Below are 26,118 nucleotides of genomic sequence, written 5' to 3'. Positions count from 1 at the left end.
CACAGCACTCTTCCCAGTGAAATCATGACACTTCACCCTAAACATGTTGATGTTCTTGCCTCTTCACAACAAAGTCAAATATCATGAGTATTTTCAAACCACGCAGTGTATTTATTACAATGTACTTACAGCATAACAGGCCATCCACCCAAAGGCTCTTTGAATCAGTTACTGCTCTGCCAGCCCTCTTTACTTCAGCCTATCAACTCATTCTAATCCTTTCTCACTCGTGTATTTATCTAGTTTGAATGCATCTGTGCTGCTCATGTCAGATATTCTGTGTCGAAGCCACTTCCACTTGCCTTACTCAAGAAGTTTCTAATTAGCTTTATCCAACATAAATGTGACCACATCAGTAACAGGTGTAGGCATTCACCTTCTCTAACCTGCTGTACTGTTCTAGAAAATCATGCCTGAACTAACTGTGGCTTCAACTCTACTTTCCTGACTACCCCCAAATTCCTGATGAAGGGCTTTTCCCTGAAACGTCGATTCTCTTGCTCCTCAGATGCTGCCTGACCCGCTGTGCGTTTCCAGCTGCACACTTTTTGACTCTGATCTCCAGCATCTGTGGTCCTCACTTTCTCCTACCCCTGATTACCCTTCACTCCCTTGTGAGTCAAGGATGTATCTATCTCTGCCTTAAAGGTATTGAGTGACACCACTTCCACCAGTCTCTGGGCTTAAAGTTCCAAAGACTCATGACCTTTTGCGAGGTAAACCTCTTCCTCATCTCAGTGTTAAATGGAGACTGCCGCTTTTGAAGATGGCTCCCTGAGCTGGAGTTTCTCCCATATGGAGAAACAGCTTTTCAGCATCCAGTTTATTAATTAATACTTTCTATCAAGTTTATCAGCAATTTCTGAATAAGTAAAGGGTTTGAATCAGTCACTCAGGCTAAACTATCAAAACTCTATCCAACGCAGCCTTAAATAAGTTCAACAAATAAATTCCAGCTTCCAATCCCTTTCAGTAGAAGAATTGTACACTCTCTGAGAAGAGAATTCTCCTGCATACAACGTGTCAAATCTTTTCAGAATTTTATGTTTCGATGAGATTGTTTCCTGCTCAATCTTCCTAACTTTTTGATACTATTAGAGTGGTGCTGGAAAAGCACAGCAGGTCAGGCAGCATCCGAGTAGCAGGAAAATTGACATTTCGGGCAAAAGCCCTTCATCAGGAATAGAGGCAGAGTGCCTGCAGTGTGGAGAGATAAATGAGAGCAGGGTGGGGGTGGGCAGGAGTCTTGCCTTTTTTTTAATGTACCCATTGTCACAACTCACTGGAGGAATACATCAAAAATCAAACTCCACTATTCCCAGAGTCACCAAAAATATGAAAGTTTAATGAAATTTCCCAAAGTCAAGGTTTGCTTCTGACTCACTGCTACTTAAGATAAAAGCGAATCATACCCCACAGTAACAGTACAATTAACTCTAATTGTTGCATTTTAACAAGAACAGTAAAATAGTAGGATTTTGAATGTATTCATCTAAACTTTGTCCTATTTAAAAATTCACAGACACACATACACAGACACACACACACACTCTCACACAGACACACACACACTCAGACACACACACACTCTCACACACACACACACACACTCTCACACAGACACACACTCACACAGACACACACGTACACTCACACAGACACACACACACACACTCTCACACAGACACACACACAGACACACACACACTCTCACACAGACACACACACAGACACACACACACTCTCACACAGACACGCACACTCACACAGACACACACACACACACTCTCACACAGACACACACACACAGACACACACACACTCTCACACAGACACACACACACTCTCACACAGACACACACACACACACACTCACACAGATACACGCACACTCACAGATACACACACACACTCACACAGACACACGCACACTCACACAGACACATACACTTTCACACAGAAACACACGTACACTCACACAGACACACACACACACACTCTCACACAGACACACACACAGACACACACACACACTCTCACACAGACACACGCACACTCACACAGACACACACACTCACACAGACGCACACACTCTCACACCGACACACACACTTGCACAGACACACACACACACACTCTCACACAGACACATGCACACTCACACAGACACACACACACTCTCACACAGACACACACACTCTCACACAGACACACACACACACTCTCACACAGACACATGCACACACACCGACACACACACACACTCTCACACAGACACACGCACACTCACACAGACACACTTACACACACACACAGACACACGCACACTCACACAGACACACACACACTCTCACACAGACACACACTCTCACACAGACACATGCACACTCACACAGACACACACACACACTCTCACACAGACACACGCACACTCACACAGACACACACACACTCTCGCACAGACACACGCACACTCACACAGGCACACACACACACTCTCACAGACACACTCACACAGACACACACACTCTCACACAGGCACACACACACACTCTCACACAGACACACGCACACTTACACAGACACACACACTCTCACACAGACACACGCACACTCTCACAGATACACGCACACTCACACAGTCACACACACTCTCACACAGACACACGCACACTCACACAGACACACACGCACACTCACACAGACACACACACTCTCACACAGACACACGCACTCTCACACAGACACACGCACACTCACACAGACACACACACTCTCACACAGACACACACGCACACTCTCACAAGACGCACGCACACTCACACAGACACACACACTCTCACACAGACACACGCACACTCACACAGACACACACAAACACACTCACACACACACACACACTCTCTCTCTCAACAGACACATGCACCCGGACACACACAGACACACGCACACACTCTCACACAGACACATGCACACAGACACACACACTCTCACACAGACACACGCACTCTCACACAGACACACACAAACACACTCTCACACACACACACACTCTCTCTCTCAACAGACACATGCACCCGGAAACACACAGACACACGCACACACTCTCACACAGACACACGCACACACTCTCACACAGACACATGCACACAGACACACACACACATAGACAGACACACAGACACACAGCAACACCAACGGTCAAAAGACTGGATGGGGCAGATAATAGGCGAAGACAGTTCTGTATCACCAGGACGAGTCACAAACCTAAATGTTTCTGGTTCATAAGCCTTTTTACTCTTCAATGATAACCCAATATTATCTGCACAATGTTGACCAGTCTGGAGTTGCTTAGTTGGACCTGGGTGTGTCTTGTTGTCTTTTGGCTTTAGAATTGCTTTTAGGCTGACTGTTTCAACAGAAAATTGGAGAGAGCAATTTTACAGAGAAAAGGGAGAGAGAAACATTGATGCAGCTAATATCTGGAGGTGTCCTTGCTTCTCCCTGTTTCACTCCCCTTGCAGGCTCTATGTTAAACTGCAAGCTGACAAATCAGAGGGTTGTTATAATGCTGAGTGTGCCTGGTCCCACACCAGACTGAGTCTTGATGATCAGGCACCATGTCCTGGAACGTGATCTTGTCTTAGTTTTACCAGTTAGTTTTATCCATTTTGTCAAACATTCTCCTTCCTTGAAAACAGTGTCCATTTTCCTCATTTTCAGACCATAGCCCAAAAATAAAAAGATGTGGTCTCTTACACTCTTCTGAGCTTCTGAGATATATTTTTAAATGTCTGCTACTCTATCTCCACTGACATCTATCGTAACTTCATTTTCGAGTTCACTTTTAGCCAGCTCTGTCACCATGCCCCCAAACTGGTCCTTTGTTGAGTGTAAAGCACCAGTTTTAGAGACAGTCTTCTCTCTCTCAAGTTCAAATGTGATATTTATTCATCTTATGGTCACTACTGCCTAAGGATGTCTTCACTGTAAGGCCATTACCATATTGCACATTATCATATACAATATAGTCTGCTCACTGGTTGACTCCAGGTATATGCTTCTGTACAAAGCTACCAAAAACATTCCATGAACATGTCATTCCAAGCTTTTATTGCCAATCTGATGCTCCCAGCTTTATGTAGATCAAAATCTCCCTTCTGTGTCTTTCTCACAAAGTCACATGATTTCCTCCTGTATAGGAGAAAGTGAGGTCTGCAGATGCTGGAGATCAAAGTTGAAACTTTATTGCTGGAACAGCACAGCAGGTCAGGCAGCATCCAGAGAACAGGAGATTCGACGTTTCGGGCACAGGCCCTTCTTCAGGAATGAACACTCTCTGCTCATTCCTGAAGAAGGGCCTGTGCCCGAAACGTCGAATCTCCTGTTCCCTGGATGCTGCCTGACCTGCTGCGCTGTTCCAGCAATAAAGTTTCAACTTCCTCCTGTATACCCTATCCTACAGTGTGGTTACTGTTAACGGGGGATCTCTGTGTACCATTCCCATTGGCAACTTCTTACCTTGCCTGTTTCTCCACTCTACCCAAACAGGTCTCCCTTTTTGATCTCCAAATCCAAGATAATCTCTCTCAATTGTACCAATCGCAACCTTTAATTTATAAGAGTGTTGCACCTCCCCCTTTTCCTAGCTTCCTTTCCTTCCTAAGTATCATGTACCCTTCCATGTTCAGGTGCGTTTTGATGTTATCCTGTAGCCATGTCTCTGTAATGGCTATCACATTATACATACTTATTTCTGTTTGCTCTGTTAATTCACCTGTTTTGTTATGAATGCTAAATGCTTTCAGGTACAGAGCCTTTAGTTCTCTCTTTTTACTTTTTGTAACCTTTCATGTTGTCATCTAGAATCCTAGAACCTCTACAGTGTGGAAACAGGCCCTTCGGCCCAACAAGTCCACACCGACTCTCCAAAGAGTATCCCACCCAGACCCATTCCCCTCCCCTATTACTCTACATTTACCCCTGACTAATGCACACATCCCTGAACACTGTGGACAATTTAGCATGACCAATTCACCTGACCTGCACATCTTTGGACTGTGGGAGGAAACCGGAGCACCCGGAGGAAATCCGCGCAGACACAGGGAGAATGTGCAAACTCCACACAGACAGTCGCCCGAGGTGGGAATCGGGGGCCCTAGCGCTGTGAGGCAGCGGTGCCAACCACTGAGCCACCATGCTCACTTTTTCTTCAGTTTCCATTTAATCTGTGATTATTATTTCCATTATTGCTGCCCTGTTCGTCTTCTCTAATCAAATAATCACATCTTCCCAAACTTGTACTTTTCCTCCCTCTACTTAGCTTAGGCTCTTTCTGTCACACTATTTCCATTGCTCATCAGAATGCTGGTCCCAGCATGGTTCAGATGAAAGCCATCCCAGTGGTACAGCTCTCACTTTCCTCAGTAATGGTGCCAGTGTCCCATCGATCAATACCCATTTCTCCATACCAATCTTTGAGCCATGTATTTAACATTGCCGCCATATTAACCTGGCACCAGTTTGCTTCTGGCTTAGATGCCAGTCCTAAGGTGATCACCTTTTTGAGGTTTTGATTTTTAATTCAGCTTCTCCTCATATTCTTCCAATTCTGTGTGAGTTTGCACATTCTCCCCATGTCTGCGTGGGTTTCCTCCGGGTGCTCCGGTTTCCTCCCACCGTCCAAATATGTGCAGGTCAGGTGGATTGACCATGCTATAGTGTCCAGGGATGTGCAGGCTAGCCATGGGAAATGCAGATTACAGGGAAAGGGTAGTGGGGTAGGTCAGGGCGGCATACTGTTTGGAGGGTTGGTGTGGACTTGATGGGCTGAATGGCCTGCTTCCACACTGTAGGGATTCTATGACTCTGAAGTCATTGGTACCTAAGTAGACCATGACCATTGTAACCTCCCCTAAACCCTGGCACTGGTCAAGCAACACAGATATCTGGACTCTCTCTCTTTCTCTCTCTTGCCTACGGACTGTGCCAATGCCCATGCTTAACACTGTCCCTACTACCTCTACAATCCAGGTTTACTGTCCACCTACTTGAATGGTTTCCTTTCCCATGGTGCCCTGGGCAGTTTGCTCATCCACTCTGCGATCAACATTTTCATCCAACACCCCGAGCCACATGGACAGCTGCAGAGGCTGCTGTTCTTCTCCATGTTGGGTCCCTTTATCTGCTTAACCTGCAGTCACACCCTCCTGTCCCTGAGCAAACCGAAAGACTTGGCATATCTGGAACATGGTCGCTGCATAACCTCCCCTCAGTCTGAGGTGTCACCGTGATGCAGCTTGGTGTCCAGCTCATAACCACGAATCTGACACTCCTTGAGCTGTAAACAGGAGAAGTCCAGTTAACACTGGCATCCAGGAACACCCACATTCCACCTCCACAACACATCACCTTCCCTACCATCTTTACTGTGTCTTAGTTATACAATTAATTAACTAATTAAGTAAATTAATGTTTCAGCCACTGTCCCTTCCTGTACAAACTTATACTTTAGTAATTTAGTAGACTTTACCACATAAGAATACAAAAATAACAAAATCACTAGTGTCTGACTTTCCTTCTGCTAAGCACTCTTAATTATAAACTATCACTGATTTAGTCTCTTTCGACTCCTTTCATATACTCTGTCTATATGTTTGAAATTCCTCCATCCTTTTCACTTCTTTATTTTCAAGTAATTTAGAGATATTTTTGAGGTACAGGTTGTTCTGCTTAATGCCTATGTCATTAGTGCGAATTCGCTGTTACATACTTGCAGAATTGGGGACACTTGCTTTCACACAAAGTTTTAACTCGTATATTTGTTCCATTACAACTCCAGCCTCATTAGTTTAAATGGTGCTGCTTTTACGTGATCTTCTTATAACACGGGATTGCATGGGAATTACCGTGTTATAGCAGAACCGACTATGTTGTACAGTGAAGATGGACACAAAAGTTTAGTACTTCTGATATTCCTTTTATTATACATTCCCCAGACACACTGTCTCTTGAGAGGACCAACATTCACTTACTTCTCCTTTATGAATTCTAGTAAAAATATTATTATATTTTTAGCTAGTCTTCTCTCATATTTTGTTTTCTCTCTGTTTACACTTTTAAAAAAATTAGGGTGCAAGGTGGCCCAGTGGTTAGCACTGTTGCCTCACAGGGCCAGAGACCCGGGTTCATTTCCCGCCTCAGGCGACTGACTGTGAGGAGTTTGCACATTCTCCCCGTGTCTGTGTGGGTTTGCTCCGGTTTCCTCCCACAGTCCAAAGATGTGCAGGGTCAGGTGAATTGGCCATGCTAAATTGCCCGTAGTGTTAGGCAAGGGGTAAATGTAGGGGTATGGGTGGGTTGCGCTTCGGCGGGACGGTGTGGACTTGTTGGGCTGAAGGGCCTGTTTCCACACTGTACGTAATCTAATCTAATCTAAATTGCCTATCTTGTTCGGTGCATTAGTCAGGGGTAAATGTAGGAGAATGGGTCAGGGTGGGTTACTCTTTGGAGGGTCGGTGTGGACTTGTTGGGCCAAATGGCCTGTTTCCACATTGTAGGGAATCTAATCTAAATGACTTTTACTTCCAGTAGCGGCCCCCTTCCCCCATCCTAATGCAGCCCATCCATTCCCCATGGCAACCAACAGTGTAATCATTGCATAGTCACCAGTCAATACCCATTAGTTCATGTCTTCATATTTATCATTGAAAAGTCAAGTTACGACTAGGCACTTAATAATGACCAGCATGGGAGACTGATGCAAAATGTGGTTTAACAGAATTGATTTTTAAAAATAAGATATTGTAACATAACATTTTCACACCCGCGGGCATTTACATATCCTCGGTGACCCACAAAGCTTTCATTTTCCATTTCCTATGCTCTGACTATTGATTGATAATAAGGTTGAAAAAAAAGACAGAGTCATACAGCACAAAAAAAGACCCTTCGGTCCAACCAGTCCGTGCCGACTATGTTTCCAAACGAAACGAGCTCTGCCTGCCTGCTCCTGGCCCATATCCCTCCAAACCTTTCCTATCCATGTACCTATCCAAATGTCTTTTAGATTTTGTAACTGTAACCACATCCACCACTTCCTCAGGAAATTCATTCCATACACGAACCACCCTCTGTGTAAAAAACATTACCCCCATGTCTTTTTTAAATCTCTCTGCTCTCACCTTAAAAATATGCCCCTTGGTCTTGAAATCCCCCATCTTAAGGAAAAGATAAATACCATTCACTTTATCTGTACCTTTCATTATTTTTCCAAACTTCCATCAGGTCGCTTCTCAACTTCCTACGCTCCAATGAAGAAAAGTCCCAGCCTATCCAGCCTTTCTTTATAACTCAAGTCTTCCATACCCAGCAACATCCTGGTAAACCTCTCCTGAACAATCTTCTTCCTATAACTAAAACTATCTTATCGTGCCAATCCAGAGCACCAGATTCAATGGCCGTTTTCTTCCAATTTCTTTCAGTACTTTGTTGAAGAAAGAAGGTTGTTGCGCACTGGTGCTACCCTTTCATTCACTGGCTGAGAATTTGTTCTCTTAATGTCTTTGAAGGTCTCTTCTGTCCTTAAACAGGGAAGGAATTTTGCAGAAAATGTTGTTTAGAGAGGGATTATTGAGGGAAAGCCAGGTAGCTGTTACTGGACTTTCTCCACACAGGCGAAAGAATGAAAGAGAAAGAGAGAGATTTCCAATGCGTGCTCTCTGCAGGCTAGAAACACCATCACACTGCTTATGCACAACACCTGGTCACCCAGTCAGGAGTTAATACAATGCTGTGGTCAGGCAGATCCCGTTTCCTGCAGAACCCATTCGCCTTCCCTGTCCACCTGTACCCGCACTGTTCCAGTGAAAGACAACTTCGTTTATGATGCTCAATGTGCTCCATAAAACATGGTAAAAAACAATGACTGCAGATGCTGGAAACCAGAGTCTAGATTAGAGTGGTGCTGGAAAAGCACAGCAGGTCAGGCAGCATCCGAGGAGCAGGAAAATCGACGTTTCAGGCAAAAGCCCTTGATCAGGGATAAAGGCAGAGAGCCTGAAGGGTGGAGAGATAAATGAGAAGAGGATGGGGATGGGGAGAAAGTAGCATAGAGTACAATAGGTGAGTGGGGGAGAAGGTGATAGGCCAGGGAGGAGGGTGGAGTGGATAGGTGGAAAAGAAGATAGCCATGTAGGACAAGTCATGGGGACTTGTGCTCAAGGACAGTGCTGAGCTGGAAGTTTACCAACCTTCACATAAACCAAATCATCCGCCGACATTTCCGCCACCTCCAAACAGACCCCACCACCAGGGATATATTTCCCTCCCCACCCCTTTCCGCCTTCCGCAAAGACCGTTCCCTCCGTGACTACCTGGTCAGGTCCACGCCCCCCCTACAACCCACCCTCCCATCCTGGCACCTTCCCCTGCCACTGCAGGAACTGTAAAACCTGCGCCCACACCACCTCCCTCACCTCCATCCAAGGCCCTAAAGGAGCCTTCCACGACCATCAAAGTATTACCTGCACATCCACCAATATCATTTATTGTAACCGCACCATTCCGCCCCGTGGCCCAACATTTCAACTCCCCCTCCCACTCTGCCGAGGACATAGAGGTCCTGGGCCTCCTTCACCGCCGCTCCCTCACCACCAGACACCTGGAAGAAGAACGCCTCATCTTCCGCCTCGGAACACTTCAACCCCAGGGCATCAATGTGGACTTCAACAGTTTCCTCATTTCCCATTCCCCCACCTCACCCTAGTTCCAAACTTCCAGCTCAGCACTGTCCCCATGACCTGTCCTACCTGCCTATCTTCTTTTCCACCGATCCACTCCACCCTCCCCCCGCCCCCGACCTATCACCTTCATCCCCTCCCCCACTCACCCATTGTACTCTATGCTACTTTCTCCCCATCCCCACCCTCCTCTCACTTATCTCTCCACCCTTCAGGCTCTCTGCCTCTATTCCTGATGAAGGGCTTTTGCCGGAAACGTCGATTTTCCTGCTACTTGGATGCTGCCTGAACTGCTGTGCTTTTCCAGCACCACTCTAATCTAGGCTCCATCAAACATGACAGTTAAAACTGCAATCCTCCTCTTTTCACAGTCTCCTTGGTTCAAAGCAGCATGTTCCCAGTTTTTATCCACAATCCAATATTATATTGGTCTGTACAATATCACCTCCTTGTTTCTTTCTGCAGTGGAATGAGTGAAGCTACATTAAGCCTGGGCACAGCCACTGGTTGTCCTTAATCATCTCCGATCCTACCTTGAGTCTAGATTCACTGATGGTTTGACTTTGAAAGCTCCATCCTTACTTCCAGCTGTCTGTATTGCATTTTCCATCCCTGTCTGTGCTATCTGTGTGACAGTCCTGTAACACCCTGAAGATAGCTGCACTCTGACCTCTTGTAATATCCCTACTATAAATTATCACCATTGGTTGTCAGACCGTTAGCTGTTCAGGTGCTGCATTCTAAAATTCCTTCCCTAAACCTTGGGCAGCACGCTGGCTCAGTAGTTAGCACTGCTGCCTCAGAGCAGTTGGGATGTGGGTTCAATTCCAGCCTTGGGTGATTGTGTGGCGTTTGCATTTTCTCCCCATGTCTGTGTGGTACTCAGGTTTCCATAGACCAAAGATGTGTGCGTTAGGTAAATTGGCCGTGCTAAATTGCCCATAGTCAGGCGAATGGATCTGGGTGAGATATTCTTCGGAGGGTCAGTGTGGATCTGTTGCGCCAAATGGCCTGTTTCCACACTAGGAATTCTAAATCTCGCTGCCTCTTTATCTTTCTTTCGACTTTAGATTACTTACAGTGTGGAAACAGGCCCTTCAGGCCCACACCGACCCGCCGAAGCACAACCCAGCCATACATTTACCCCTTACCTAACACTACGGGCAGTTTAGCATGGCCAATTCACCTGACCTGCACATCTTTGGACTGTGGGAGGAAACCGGAGCACCCGGAGGAAACCCACGCAGACACAGGGAGAATGTGCAAAATCCACGCAGAGAGTTGCCTGAGGCGGGAATTGAACCCGTGTCTCTGGCGCTGTGAGGCAGCAGTGCTAGCCACCGTGCCCCCTACTTAAGCAACTTGCCTTAATGTATGCCTTTAGCAGAACAAACAGAGCTTCAGGGAGTTAAGGAGGAAACTCTAGCACTGAGCCACAGAAAGTGATTTCAGTTAAAGTGACCCAAATCTCGATTGAATAGGTCATATAAAGGAGAAAACTCTGCTGCTTAAAATCTACCTCCTTGAACAAACTTTGGGTCAGTGGGCCTAATATCTCCTTGTGTGGCTCAGTGTCAAAGTTTGCTTCTGAGAAGTGGGTTGAGAAAACGTATTACTTTAAGGGCACAGCATGACGTCCTGACTCCATTTCTAATTTCTCTCGAATACAATCACCTTAATTCCTCAAGCGGAATCTGTTTTAATGTCGAACCCTCAGCCTGTTAGTTCTTCAATTTACCTTCCAATAATCATGCTGATGTATACCCTGGTCTAAGCATCCATTGTAACAGCACAACGTGCCAACGTATTTATACCTGTCAGTTTAAAGGTTGTACACTTGTATTTGGTGAATTGCTTCCTCCAACAAAAAAACTTAATCTTCTCCTTGGGTAGCACTGTCATAGACTAACTGTGCAACTAAAACATGCTGAAGATTTGCCCTCGTGTAATGGGCAATAGCTTAATTGTCTCAAATAAAATGTACACATCATTTCATCAGAACTTATTTCTTCATCTTTTACTGTTAGCTATAAACTGCCAAAATAAGTGATCTAATCTGCATATATACTTCCTGTTATAACCTCAGGACATTTAAAAGCGTTTTACAGTGAATTGAATCCAAGAGTTGCAGTGAGCTATTGTAATGTAGCAAATCAGATACACTTGATAAACTTTAAGATGGTGTTATATTACTAAAGAGCTAAACCTTTTCTTTCTGAAATTGTTGCCCTCCAGACAGCTTATCACAATCGCTGCCTCAGCCCTTCATCCGAGAGCCCGGCCCACTACAGCACCCGAGTTAGATTCTTCAAAACAGCAGAGAGGGTAAGAGCAGATAATGTGATCTCCACGACAGGAGCTGGGTTTGTATTGTGTTCTGTTGGCTTTTACTCAAAGACATCTTGAATGTTGTCTTCCTTTTCTTTATTTATTCATTTTGTGGGATATGGGCATTGCTGGCTGGGCCCAGCATTTATTGCCTGTCCCCAGTTGCCCTTGAGAAGGTGGGGTTGAACTGCCTTCGTGAACCGCTGCAGTCCACCTGCTGTGGGTTGACCCAAAATACCCTTCAGGAGAGAGCTCCAGGATTTTGACCCAGCGACAGTGAAGGAACGGTGATATGTTTCCAAGTCAGGATGGTCAGTGTCTTGGAGAGGAACTTACAGGTGGTGGTGTTTCCATGTACGTTTCGTTTTTAGATGCAAGTGGTCGTGGGTTTAGAAGGTGCTGTCTGATGATCTTTGGTAACTTTCTACAGTGCATCTTGTAGATGGTACACACTGCTGCTACTGAGTGTCGGTGGTGAAGGGAGTGAATGCTTGTGGATGTGGTGCCAATCAAGTGGGGGACTGCTTTGTCCTGGATGGTGTCGAGCTTCTTGAGTGTTGTTGGAACTGCCCCCATCCCGGCAAGTGGGGGGTATTCCATCACCCTCCTGACTTATGCCTTGGAGATGGTGGACAGGCTTTGGGGGAGTGAGGGAGTGGGCCAGGCATTTCCACTTCGGAGTTAAAGTATGAACATCTTGGATTGGTGTGAGGTCAGCCGCGGGACATGAAGAGTTTGCTCGAGAGATTGACCGCCTTTTGGGGGTTCATTTCGTGTGCGAGTGAGTCTGATGGCGACTGAAGCAGCCAATCACGTGTAGCTGGCAGAGGGAAGCTGTTGTCTCTGCCAGCAGCACCTTCCAGGATGGAACATTCTGGCACCATACATAAGGCCACTGCCCCTTGGCTTCCCTTGTGATGGTCTGCAATCTTCCCACTTCACACCCTCTTGACCGAGCACACTGCCCCAAACCGTTTGGATCCATTAGGAGCGCCTGTTCCCCTCGGATGGGTGAGAAGGTAGCTCTGCGCTCAAACCCACGCTACCTGGGCCAGTGCTGCACAGGAGCTGTCTAGTGGGCACTGCTGGAGAATGAACAATCAATCTCCTGCTCTCCACAAGGGCACCTTCTCACTGCAGCCTCATCGGACCATCATTAGTCTGTCTAGCTCTGCCCCTGTGCAGTCCTCAGCGTATCCCAGGCGTGATGTTCCCTGAAGCGCTCACACTCTCAATCTCATGCTGCCAATCTGCGAACACGTCCTGGACACTGCAATCATTCACTCATCGAGTGGGTTGTGATTGCCCCCTGGTGGTGTCCTGCATGCTAATATAGTCCTCACCCACAATCCCTCCTGCTATCTCAGTGCTCAATACAAAAGAGGCAAAAGCACACATCGATGAGGGGGTGAGATGGACATGCACTCCAGGAGCTTCATCTCCGGGCATTCCAGAGGTATCCTACCCCTCCGGCTCCCCTCTGCCAATGACAGTACCCACAGCGGCTCACACTGGGTTAGGGTACGCTTCCACATGGTCAGGGGGCTCTCGACAGTCCAACTCCCTCAATGCCCTGAGCCCAAAAAGCGCAACCTGGTAGAGACTGGTACGCAGGCAGTGCCAGCTCCTGCTGCTGCTGCTGTCGGAGTTGCCCACCTCAGAAGTTTCTTTTGAGAAGCAAGATGCCCAAAGCCATGGCAGGCCTGACCAGTGCAATCTTGGTGTATCCTGCACGATTCTCTCAGACATCTGGGCTCCAGCTTTACCCAGGGAGAACCCATCACCTCGCAGTGTTCCCAGACCATCGAGTGGGAAGCTGCCACGTGGCGAAGGATGCAGTAAGAGGGTACCTTGCCCTGGGAACTGGGACCATTCCAGTGTACCCTTCCCAGAGGCAATGGTCAGCTTACCTGCTCTAAGCTTAAAGCTGAGTCTTTCTAACGTGCTCTTGATGTGATGGTGCTGCCAGCCACCACAATCCAACCCAAGCCCCTGCCATTCTTCCTGTTGTGTGGCGGGGACATCCAGTTGATGTATCTGGTCAACGTTAATCCCAGGATGTGGGGGACTCAGTGATGGTAACACCATTGAATGCCAGGGGATGGTGGTGAGATTGTCTCTTACTGGAGATGGTCATAGCCTGGCATTTGTGTGGCGCGAATGTTACTTCTCAGCCCAAGCCTGGATATTGTCCAGATCTTGTTGCATTTGAACATGGACTGCTGAATGATTCTGAATATTGTGCAACTGTTGGTGAACATCCCCCACCTTCTGACCTTATGATGGCGGGAACGTCAGTGATGAGGCAGCTGAAGGTGGTTGGGCAATTTCTTGCACATTTCTGTATTTATATTATTCAAAGCCCAACTAGTGATTCCTGAATAATATTTTTTTTTAAAAGCCATCTACTGGAGGCAGTGAGTAGTAATGATAAATAATTCATATTGAAGGCATAAAGTTTTCATTTGTTGTTTTCATTTAGTACTTGGGGACTTCCTCAAACATTACCATGACCAGCATGGAAAGCACAAAGACTGCCAAACTGGTTTAATTAATGGGTATGATTTAGTGATGACGGGCATGCCTTGTAGCTGCTGCAGAATATGTATTCTCAAGATACCTCAAACGTTGAGAAATCTGCCCAGTTTGAACACGTCTAAGAGAATCCAGCCTGTCGATCTGTACTGGCAGTTACACTGCGTTGTCAGTAATGTACTCATTATCTTGCTGAGTAAGGCGATGAAAGGTTATTGATGATTTACAGGAATGCAGAGTTGAAATTAAACACAATTTAGCCACGGTTGTATTGAGTGGTGTAGCAGGTTTGAAGGACTGAGTGGCTTGTCCTTAAAAAATAAATTTCTCCATGTGGACATAGAGGTGGGTTAATAAGCAAAAAAGTTGACTCGATTGGGTGTCTCAGAGGCAGCTCTGCAAGTGGTGGTGCAATGACTAAACAGACACATGGCAATATCGATATCCAGTCCAAGCACAGTAGAGATTCAGCTCCCAGCGCAGGAATCTCAGGAGCAAAATGCTGCAGATTCTGGAATTTTGACTGATAAGCAGAAAGTGCTGGAAATTCTCAGCAGGGTTGGCAGCTCCTGTGGAGAGAGAAACAGAGTTAATGTATTGAGTTGACCTGGGTTCGATTCCAGCCTCGGGTGACTGTCCGCGTGGAGATTGCACGTTCTCCCTGTGTCTGCATGGGTTTCTGCTGGATGCTCTGGTTTCCTCCCACAATCCAAGGATGTGCAGGTTTGGCGGGTTGGCCACGCTTAATTGCCCCACCGCGTCCAGGGATGTGTAGGTTCGGTGCTTTAAGCCACGGGAAATGAAGGGTGACAGGGAAAGGGTAGGGGGATGGGTGTGGGTGGGATGCTGTTCGGGGGCTCGGTGGGGGCTTGTCTAGCCTGTTTCTACTTTGGCCTGTTTCTACACTGTAAAGGGCTCATGCCCGAAACGTCGATTCTCCTGTTCCCTGGATGCTGCCTGACCTGCTGTGCTGTTCCAGCAATAAAGTTTCAACCATAGGCTGAGCCCTGTTGGGCGGCTGTGAGTGCCTGTGCCCTGGAAGTAACCTTTTTAAGTTGATGCAGTTACAAAGAAAAAAACTCGACAGAGTGGATTGTCTGCATCTCAAATGTTGATATTTTCACGGTATCCTGTTGAACATGCTGCATAACTAATTGCTGACTACGTCTGTCTCTCTGTAGGGCTCCGTATAACGAATATTATGAAAGCCAAGTTGCCCGGAATGCAAACCGACCCTGTGGAGGTGTTCATACTGTCACCGGCCCAGTCGGCAGGAGGAACAACCGAAATCTGAATCTTCAAACAGTTTATCAGTACGGCGACCCCAATCCAATGTACCGACGGGTAAATAACACGACTTCCACCTTGCTTTCCGCAGACACATTTAAGACACAGTGCCCTGATTTTATAACATAATCATGTATTTGTTTTTACAATTGTTACTGACGGTACGCTGTTGACTTTATTTAAAATGTTGCCTGACTAATGTTGACCAAAACCTTGACGTGATTTGCCCCATTGTAGAAGAGATGACCAAACGTCTCCCACCTTTTCACAGAATCCCTACAGTATGGAAGCAAGCCATTCAGTCCATCGAATTCACACCAACCCTTCGAAAAGCGTTCCCCCTCGGGCCCAACCCCCTCCCTGTAACCCCGCATTTCCCATGGCGATCCTAACTAGCTGGCACATCCGTGGACGTTGTGGTTAATTGAGCACGGCCAATCCACCTGACCTGCACGTCACTGGACTGTGGGAGGAAACTGGAGCACCCAGAGGAAACTCACCCAGACATGGGGAGAATGTGCAAACTCCACACAGACCCTGGGTCCCTGGCGCTGTGAGGTAGCAGTGCTAACCACTGAGCTACTGTACAATCCCTTTGCTCACAGTGTTTTCTAATTTCATGTCGAATGATCCATCTGCAATTCTTTGACCAAGAGTCACCAGCCACCAGAAATAGTTTATCTTCACTGACAGCTTCACCTTAATATCTTGGAAATTTTAATCGTATCGTATCTTAAATTAGCTAAACTGCAGGGACTGTGTTGTGTAATCTCACTTTGTAGCACGTACCATTCTGCGAAATGTATACTGCACAAACTCTAAAGCCATTAAGAATTTCCAAAGGACTACTCCTTGGTTGTGGTATAGCCCAGGCTTTCTGCAGATGATGCTTCTGGGGCTCTAGGTGTTGTATTCCTCAAAACATAACGGCACGGTGACTCAGTGGTTAGCACTGCTGCCTCACAGCGCCAGAGACCCGGGTTCAATTCCCGCCTCAGGCGACTGTCTGTGTGGAGTTTCTGCGTGGGTTTCCTCCGGGTGCTCCGGTTTCCTCCCACAGTCCAAAAATGTGCAGGTTAGGTGAATTGGCCATGCTAAATTGCCCGTAGTGTTAGGTGCAGGGGTAAATGTAGGGGAATGAGTCTGGGTGGGTGCGCTTCGGCGGGTCGGTGTGGACTTGTTGGGCCGAAGGGCCCGTTTCCACACTGTAAGTAATCTAAGTAAAGGCCACCAACCCAAGATAAATCAATAAAACAATTCAAAACAAAATCAGTGCAGAAAGGACCCGGGAGGTCAGGCAGCATCTGCAGAGGTAGAGAGAAACAGAGCATGTGCCTCTCACCCCTGCATGGCCCCTGTTCACAGAGAAGCAGAATAATAACAACTACTTACCCTCCTGCTGCCACTCCTCTCCAGATTAGGCCTCACCCAAGCTGCTGCTGGTCTCTGATGACCTGGCACACTAAGAATTGGACATTCTGATAGGCTGATACTCTTGCCTCTTAACAAGCTGGGAAGAGTGTGATCATAGAGCATAGAACATAGAAAAATACTGCACAGTACAGGCCCTTTGGCCCTCGATGTTGCGCCAATCCAAGCCCACCTAACCTACACTAGCCCACTATCCTTCATATGCCTATCCAATGCCCGTTTAAATGCCCATAAAGAGGGAGAGTCCACCACTACTACTGGCAGGGCATTCCATGAACTCCCGACTCGCTGAGTAAAGAATCTACCCTTAACATCTGTCCTATACCTACCACCCCTTAATTTAAAGCTATGCCCCCTCGTAATAGCTGACTCCGTACGTCGAAAAAGGTTCTCATGGTCAACCCTATCTAAACCCCTAATCATCTTGTACACCTCTATCAAGTCACCCCTAAACCTTCTTTTCTCCAATGAAAACAACCCCAAGTGCCTCAGCCTTTCCTTATACGATCTTCCTACCATACCAGGCAACATCCTGGTCAACCTCCTCTGCACCCGTTCCAGTGCCTCCACATCCTTCCTATAGTATGGCGACCAAAACTGCACACAATACTCCAGATGCGGCCGCACCAGAGTCTTATACAACTGCAACATGACCTCAGGACTCCGGAACTCAATTCCTCTACCAATAAAAGCCAGTACGCCATATGCCTTCTTCACCGCACTATTTACCTGGGTGGCTACTTTCAGAGATCTGTGTACATGGTCACCAAGATCCCTCTGCTCATCCACACTACCAAGTATCCGACCATTAGCCCAGTACCCCGTCTTTTTGTTACTCTTACCAAAGTGAATCACCTCACACTTACCAACATTGAACTCCATTTGCCACCTTTCTGCCCAGCTCTGCAACTTATCTATATCCCACTGTAACCTGACACATCCTTCCTCACTGTCAACAACTCCACCGACTTTCGTATCATCCGCAAACTTGCTCACCCAACCTTCTAGCCCCTCCTCCAGGTCATTTATAAAAATGACAAACAGCAATAGTCCCAAAACAGATCCTTGCGGAACACCGCTAGTGATGGCACTCCAAGATGAACCTTTACCATCAACTACTACCCTCTGTCTTCTTCCAGCCAGCCAACTCCTAATCCAAACCTCCAACTCACCCTTAATACCATACCTCCATATTTTTTGCAGTAGTGATCCCATGATGTCTCGCCAGTTGAGGGAGATAGGTTAGTCATCCCCACACTTGGAGAAAATATTGGTAAATCTCAGCCCTTTGGTCATCCTTTCTGCTAGTCACTGAAATCATAGAATCCCTACAGTGTGGAAGCAGGCCATTCGACCCATTGAGTCCACACCAATCCTCTGAAGAGCATCCAATCCAGACCCACTCTATCTCTGTAATTTCCCATGGCTGACCCACCTAATCTGCCCATCCCTGAACACTACAGGGCAGTTTAGCACAGAAAATCTACCCTAACCTGCACATCTTTGGACTGTTAGAGGAAACTAGAGCCTCCAGAGGAAACCCACGCAGTCCAACACCGGCTCCTCCACATTATTCTTGCATTGTAACAGCAGTTGGACGATGGAGCTTACCCTTAGCAATCCCCTGGTTAATGTTTGGCTAAGCTCAGCTGGATGGAGTCGTGGTTCTGGGCTCCAGTTTGCATTTTATAGGAATCACATTGTCCTTCATTGCTTGGAGTACAGGAGTTGGGACATCATGTTGAAGTTGCACAGGAATTGGTGAGGCCTCTTCTAGAGTACTGTGTACAGTTCTGGTCGGTCTGTTTTAAGAAGGATATTATTATACTGGAGAGGGTTCAAAAGAGGTTTACCAGAATGTTGCTGGGAATGGAGGGTTTGAGTTTTCAGGAGAGGCTGGATAGGCTGGGCCTCTTTTCTACTGGAGCGTAGGAGGTTTATAAAATCAGGAGGGGCATAGATAAGGTGAATGGCAGGTGTTTTTTTTCCCTAGGGTGGGGGATTTCAAGACTAGGGGCCGTATTTTTAAGGTGAGAGCAGGAAGATTTAAATAAGACATGGGTGGCACGGTGGTTAGCACTGCTGCCTCACAGCGCCTGAGACCCAGGTTCAATTCCCGCCTCAGGCGACTGACTGTGTGGAGTTTGCACATTCTCCCCGTGTCTGCGTGGGTTTCCTCCGGATGCTCCGGCTTCCTCCCACAGTCCAAAGATGTGCAGGTCAGGTGAATTGGCCATGCTAAATTGCCCGTAGTGTTAGGTAAGGGGTAAATGTAGGGGTATGGGTGGGTTGCGCTTCAGCGGGTCGGTGTGGACTTATTGGGCCGAAGGGCCTGTTTCCACGCTGTAATGTAATCTAAAAGACATGAGAGGCAAAGCTTTTTACACACAGTGTGTGGATTGAACTTCCAGGGAAAGTGATGGATGTTGGTGCAGTTACAACATTTAAAAGACATTTGAATAAGTTCATGAATAAGAAATGTTTGGAGAGATAAGGGCCTAGCACAGGAAGGTGGGACTAGTTTAGTTTGGGATTATGGTTGGCATGGTCCGGTTGGAACCAAAGGACCTGTTTCCGTGCAGTATGACTCTATGACTATGACTCTAACCTTTCAAAGTATGTTACTGGCACCATTTATGCTGTTACAGGTTGATGTAGATTAAATTCCCAGGGAGGTAGTGCCGTACTGGTAATGTCTCTACACTACTAATCCAGGTGACTAGGCTAATGCCCTGATGTCTCCTCTATGTTGGGGAGACTGGCCACCTTCTAGCAGAGCGCTTCAGAGAACATCTCCGAGACACCCACTCCAATCAACCCCACCACCCCATGGCTGAACATTTCCATTCTCCCTCCCACTCTGCCGAGGACATGCAGGTCCTGGGCCTCCTTCACCGCCGCTCCCTCACCACCCGACGCCTGGAGGAAGAACGCCTCATCTTCAGCCTCGGGACCCTTCAACCCCAGGGCATCAATGTGGGCTTCACCAGTTTCCACATTTCCCCTCCCCCCACCTTACTCCAGTTCCAACCTGCCAGCTCAGCACCGTCCTCATGACCTGGCCCACCCGTCAATCTTCCTTCCCACCTATCCACTCCACCCTCCTCTCCGACCTATCACCTTTACCCCCACCTTCCATCCACCTATTGCCCTCTCAGCAACCTTCTCCCCAGCCCCACCCCCCTCCCATTTATCTCTCTACCCCCAAGGCTCCCAGCCTCATTCTTGATGAAGGGCTTTTCCCCAAAACGTCAATTTTCCCGCTCCTTGGACGCTGCCTGACCTGCTGTGCTTTTCCAGCACCACTCTAATCTAAACTCTAATCTCTAGCAACTGCAGTAACCACTTCTGCTAATGCCCTGGTGACACAGGTTCAAACCCCACCATGGCACCTGGTGGAATGTGAATTTGATTAATAAATAATTCGGCAAGACCATCAAATCAGTACTGATTTGTCATAAAAACCCATCTGGTTCACTAATGTCCTTTAGGGGAGGAAATCTGCCATCCTTACCTGGTCTGGCCTCTGTCTGACTCCAGAGTCACAGCGACATGGTTAAGTCTCAACTAGCCTCTGAACTGACCGAACAAGCCCTTAGTAACAATACCCACCTGACATTTAAGAGAGAGATTTGTAATAATAAGTTCATAATGTACTAGCCTTAATGACAGCAACATCTAGACATCAAGTGAATTTTGCCTTCAATAGTGTGACCAATGTATAAATTATTTTTACCAGTCTGTTTGGACATGTTATTCTACACCTGCAAGGCAGGTGGGACTTAACCCAGATCTTCTGGCCAGAGATGCAGGCTCTGCCACTGCACTAGCACTGCTGCCTCACAGCACCAGGGTCCCAGGTTCGATTCCAACCTCGGACGACTGACTGTGTGGAGTTTGCACATTCTCCCCGTGTCTGCGTGGGTTTCCTCCGGGTGCTCCGGTTTCCTCCCACAGTCCAAAGATGTGCAGGTCAGGTGAATTGGCCATGCTAAATTGCCCTGAGTGTTAGGTGCATTAGTCAGAGGGAAATGGGTCTGGGTGGGTTACTCTTTGGCGGGTCGGTGTGGACTGGTTGGGCCGAAGGGCCTGTTTCCACACTGTAGGGAATCAAACCTAATCTAATCTAATCTTACTGTGTGAGAGATAATATTGAAATGCTTCTCCAATGATTGTTAATTAACTTGTGACTCGTTTATATTTTCCAAACTTTACCCAATGAGAACATAGTTTGAAATAGAGTACACTCTGTTAGTTTGGCAAATATTATAAGTTTCAACACACACCATCTTGTGGAGAAATAACACATCATAGAATCTCTACAGCCTGGAAACAGGCCATTTAGATACAGCCTGGAAACAGGCCATTTAGACTATAATGAACCTCAGAACAGGATCCCAACCAGACCCACACTCTACCCTCAAACCTATGTTTCATGTGGCCAACCCACACAGCCTGCAGACTATGGGTAGTTTAGTACGGCGGTCCTGGGCCTCCTTCACTGCCGCTCCCTCACCACCAGAGGCCTGGAGGAAGAACGCCTCATCTTCCGCCTCGGAACACTTCAACCCCAGGGCATCAATGTGGACTTCAACAGCTTCCTCATTTCCCCTTCCCCCACCTCATCCTAGTTTCAAACTTCCAGCTCAGCACTGTCCCCTTGACCTGTCCGGACTTGTCCTACCTGCCTATCTCCTTTTCCACCTATCCACTCCACCCTCTCCTCCCTGACCTATCACCTTCATCTCCTCCCCCACTCACCTATTGTACTCTATGCTACTTTCTCCCCACCCCCACCCTCCTCTAGCTTATCTCTCCACGCTTCAGGCTCTCTGCCTTTATTCCTGATGAAGGGCTTTTGCCCGAAACGTCGATTTTGCTGCTCGTCGGATGCTGCCTGAATTGCTGTGCTCTTCCAGCACCACTAATCCAGAATCTGGTTTCCAGCGTCTGCAGTCATTGTTTTTACCCAGTTTAGTACGGCCAGTCCACCTAACCCACACATCTTTGGACCGTGGGAGGGAACCCATGCAGACGTGCAGACTCCACACTGACAGTCGCCTGAGGGTGGAATCAAACCCGGGATTCCCAGTGCTGTGAGGCAACAGTGCTAACCACTGAGCCACTGTGCCACCAACCTCTCATTACGATTTTCATGCTGATAAGACTGATGACGGTGAAAGCAGTTCATTCTTTCTTGCCGATTTGCCTGTTTCCAGGCTGGAGGGATTCTATGATATGTTACTTTTCCACAAGATGGTGTGTGTTGAAACTTATAATATTTGCCAAACATTTTGGAAATAATCTAACGTTAAAAAAAAATACTGTGGGCAACAGAATTTCGCAGTTATGTTAAAACAAAAACAGTTTGCCACAATTCTGAATTTGTAGTATTTTCTTAAGGCTGGGCCTTTGTTTTGGAGCCACTGAATTAATAAGGTTTAATTGTTGATTTGTATTTTTTCCAAATCTGTTTCCAGGAAGAGGTAGAACTTCAGGGGATAGACGGTGTCATGTACAAAGGTCGGCTAGACCCCAAACTTCCAACAATACATCAGATGCAAGATGAGGAGCCCTTAGGTAGAAGCTTATTTCTCTCTGCTTCCTACAGTCTGATAGCTGTCTGCTGGGAGATGCCATCAGTAAATGTTTTTGAATTCATTATACTCCGTGTACAGTATGTGACGAGCCAATTCGAACCCATGAAGTTGCACGTCCCAATTGGTGAATTTTTTTTATTCCTTTGTGGGACACGGGCATTGCTGGCTGGTCCAGCATTTATTGCCCCGTCCCTAGTTGCCCCTTGAGAAGGTGGTGGTGAGCTGCCTTCTTGAACCGCTACAATCTACCTGCTGTAGTTTGACCCAAAATGCCATTAGGAAGAGAATTCCAGGACTTTGCCTCAGCAACAGTGAATTGCCAGCGATATATTTCCAAATCAGGATGGTGAGTGGCTTGGAGGTGAACTTACAGATGGTGATATTCCCATGTATCTGCTGCCCTTGCCCTTCTAGATAGAAGTGGTTGTGGGTTTGGAAGGTGTTGTCTAAGGATCTTTGGTGAATTTCTGCAGTGCATCTTGTAGGTGATACACACCATTGCTACTGAGTGACAGTGGTGGAGGGAGTGGATGTGGTGCCAATCAAGCGGCCTGCTTTATCCTGGATGGTACCAAGCTTCTTAAGTGGAGCTTCATCTATTCAGACAAGTGGGAAACCTTCCGTCTTACTCCTGACTTGTGCCTTGTGGATGGTGGACAAGCTTTGGGGAGTCAGGAAGTATGTTGCTTGGTACAGTATTCCTAGCCGAAAATGTGTTGCTGGAAAAGCGCAGCAGGTCAGGCAGCATCCAAGGAACAGGAGAATCGACGTTTCGGGCATAAGCCCTTCTTCAGGAATGAGGAAAGTGTGTCCAGCAGGCTAAGATAAAAGGTAGGGAGGAGGGTCTTGGGGAAGGGGCGTTGGAAATGCAATAGGTGGAAGGAGGTCAAGGTGAGGGTAATAGGCTGGAGTGGGGTGGGGGCGGAGAGGTCAGGAAGAAGATTGCAGGTTAGGAAAGCAGTGCTGAGTTCAAGGGATTTGACTGAGACAAGGTGGGGGGAGGGGAAATGAGGAAACTGGTGAAATCCGAGTTCATCCCTTGTGGTTGGAGGGTTCCTAGGCGGAAGATGAGGCGCTCTTCCTCCAGCCGTCGTGTTGCTATGGTCTGGCGATGGAGGAGTCCAAGGACCTGCATGTCCTTGGTGGAGTGGGAGGGGGAGTTAAAGTGTTGAGCCACGGGGTGGTTGGGTTGGTTGGTCCGGGTATCCCAGAGGTGTTCTCTGAAACGTTCTGCAACTAGGCGGCCTGTCTCCCCAATATAGAGGAGGCCACATCGGGTGCAGCGGATGCAATAAATGATGTGTGTGGAGGTGCAGGTGAATTTGTGGCAGATATGGAAGGATCCCTTGGGGCCTTGGAGGGAGGTGAGGGGGGAGGTGTGGGCGCAAGTTTTGCATTTCTTGCGGTTGCAGGGGAAGGTGCCGGGAGTGGAGGTTGGGTTGGTGGGGGGTGTGGACCTGACAGAGGGAGTGGTCTTTTCGGAACGCTGATAGAGGAGGGGAGGGAAATATATCCCTGGTGGTGGGGTCCGTTTGGAGGTGGCGGAAATGACGGCGGATGATACGCTGTATATGGAGGTTGGTGGGGTGGTAGGTGAGGACCAGTGGGGTTCTGTCCTGGTGGCGATTGGAGGGGCGGGGCTCAAGGGCGGAGGAGCGGGAAGTGGAGGAGATGCGGTGGAGGGCATCGTCGATCACGTCTGGGGGGATATTACGGTCTTTGAAGAAGGTGCATGTGAGGGGGAGAGAGAGAGTGAGTGTGTGTGTGTCAGAGTGTATAGTGTAGTGGGGTCACATGTGTGACATGAACTCAAGGTCCCAGTTGAGGCCATCCTCATGGGTACTGAATTTGGCTATCACACTCACACACACACACACACACTGTCACACACATGCACACACATTCTTACATACACACATTCTTAAACACACTCACTCACTCACACACACACTCTCTCTCTCTAACACACACTCACACAGTGCACGTGCGTGCGTACACACACACACTCCTATATCTTATAGTCTTATAGTCTAACTAGTTATGGTATTCTGACCCGCAGTCAATATCAATGATCATAGTGTACTGGGTCAGTTTCAGTTTGAATGTCGAATATATATCTGCATTATAATCTGCTGTGGGATACCAAGTGTACAGTTTATGATGTTGGGGCCACGCGTGTGGAGCTTAATGTTTGTGAAATTGCTGACTATCTATCAGCGCATCTTCATTTATCTACAGAGAAGAAAATAAGTGGAACAAAGCAACACACACCTCGAACAGAGTCCTTCCCAGTTACTCCGAGATGTGTTTACTGCAACCAAAGCTGTAAGTTTCTTACTGTACAAAGTGCTCTTCAGTTTAGTTGTAATGTTGGCCGCTGTTTCACATAACCATGTGTGGAACCTTTTGATCTTGTACATTACATGATTCACATGACCTCCTTAGCTTAGGATTTTAAAGTCTCAGTAATAATTTGAAAGGAATTTACAGGGCTTTTTTTTTATCTTGTGGCTTTTTGACGTAATTTGAAGCAAAACTATTTCTCAAATTATCCAATCCAGTCCAAAGGAGAATGTTGTTGGGATTCTAATCCTAAATACCAGGCTAATGCACTGGGCGACATGGTGGCTCAGTGGTTAGCAGTGCTGCCTCACAGCACCAGGGACCCGAGTTTGATTCCAGCTTCGGGCGACTGTCTGTGTGGAGTTTGCATGTTCTTCCTGTGTCTGCGTGGGTTTCATCCAGGTGCTCCAGTTTCCTCCCACAGTCCAAGGATGTGCTGGTTAGGTGCATTAAGCGTGGGACATTACCCCGTAGTGTCCGCGGATGTGCAGGGTAGCCATGGGGAATGTAGTGTTACACAGATCGAGTAGGGGGTTGGGATACTCTTTGGGGGGGTTGGTGTTGGACTTGATGGCCTGATTCCACATTGTAGGGATCCATAGAACCATAGAGTTATCGAATCTGACACATGGGTTCAAATCCCACCACAGCAGCTGATGGAATTTAAATTAAATAAAATCGAACTGGAATTGAAACTTGTCTCCATAATAGTGACCATGCAACATCTGTTTCGTTAATGCCCGGTGGCTCAGTGGTTAGCACTGCTGCCTCACAGCGCCAGGGTCCCAGGTTCGATTCCAGCCTTGGGTGACTGTCTGTGTGGAGTTTGCAGATTCTGCCCGTGTCTGTGTGGG

At 47.3% G+C, this 26,118-nt stretch overlaps 1 protein-coding gene across 1 annotated transcript in view; it reads left to right on the top strand.

The window, feature by feature from the left end:
• The window catches only part of LOC122560489 (uncharacterized), a 105,024-nt gene that overhangs the window by 56,024 nt on the left and 22,882 nt on the right, over positions 1-26,118 (top strand). Inside the window, exons 13-16 of the mRNA XM_043711137.2 lie at positions 11,976-12,065; positions 15,785-15,947; positions 22,802-22,901; positions 25,160-25,246. Coding sequence (XP_043567072.2) covers positions 11,976-12,065; positions 15,785-15,947; positions 22,802-22,901; positions 25,160-25,246 — 440 coding nt within the window. The remainder of the gene's footprint in view (positions 1-11,975; positions 12,066-15,784; positions 15,948-22,801; positions 22,902-25,159; positions 25,247-26,118) is intronic.

Source organism: Chiloscyllium plagiosum, unplaced genomic scaffold (genome assembly GCF_037043375.1).
Source record: "Chiloscyllium plagiosum isolate Xiang-an unplaced genomic scaffold, Cpla_swu_hap1 HiC_scaffold_20, whole genome shotgun sequence".
Taxonomy (NCBI): Eukaryota; Metazoa; Chordata; class Chondrichthyes; order Orectolobiformes; family Hemiscylliidae; genus Chiloscyllium; species Chiloscyllium plagiosum.
The sequence above is the reverse complement of the archived record's forward strand: the minus strand, read 5'-3'. Positions and strand labels throughout refer to the sequence as shown.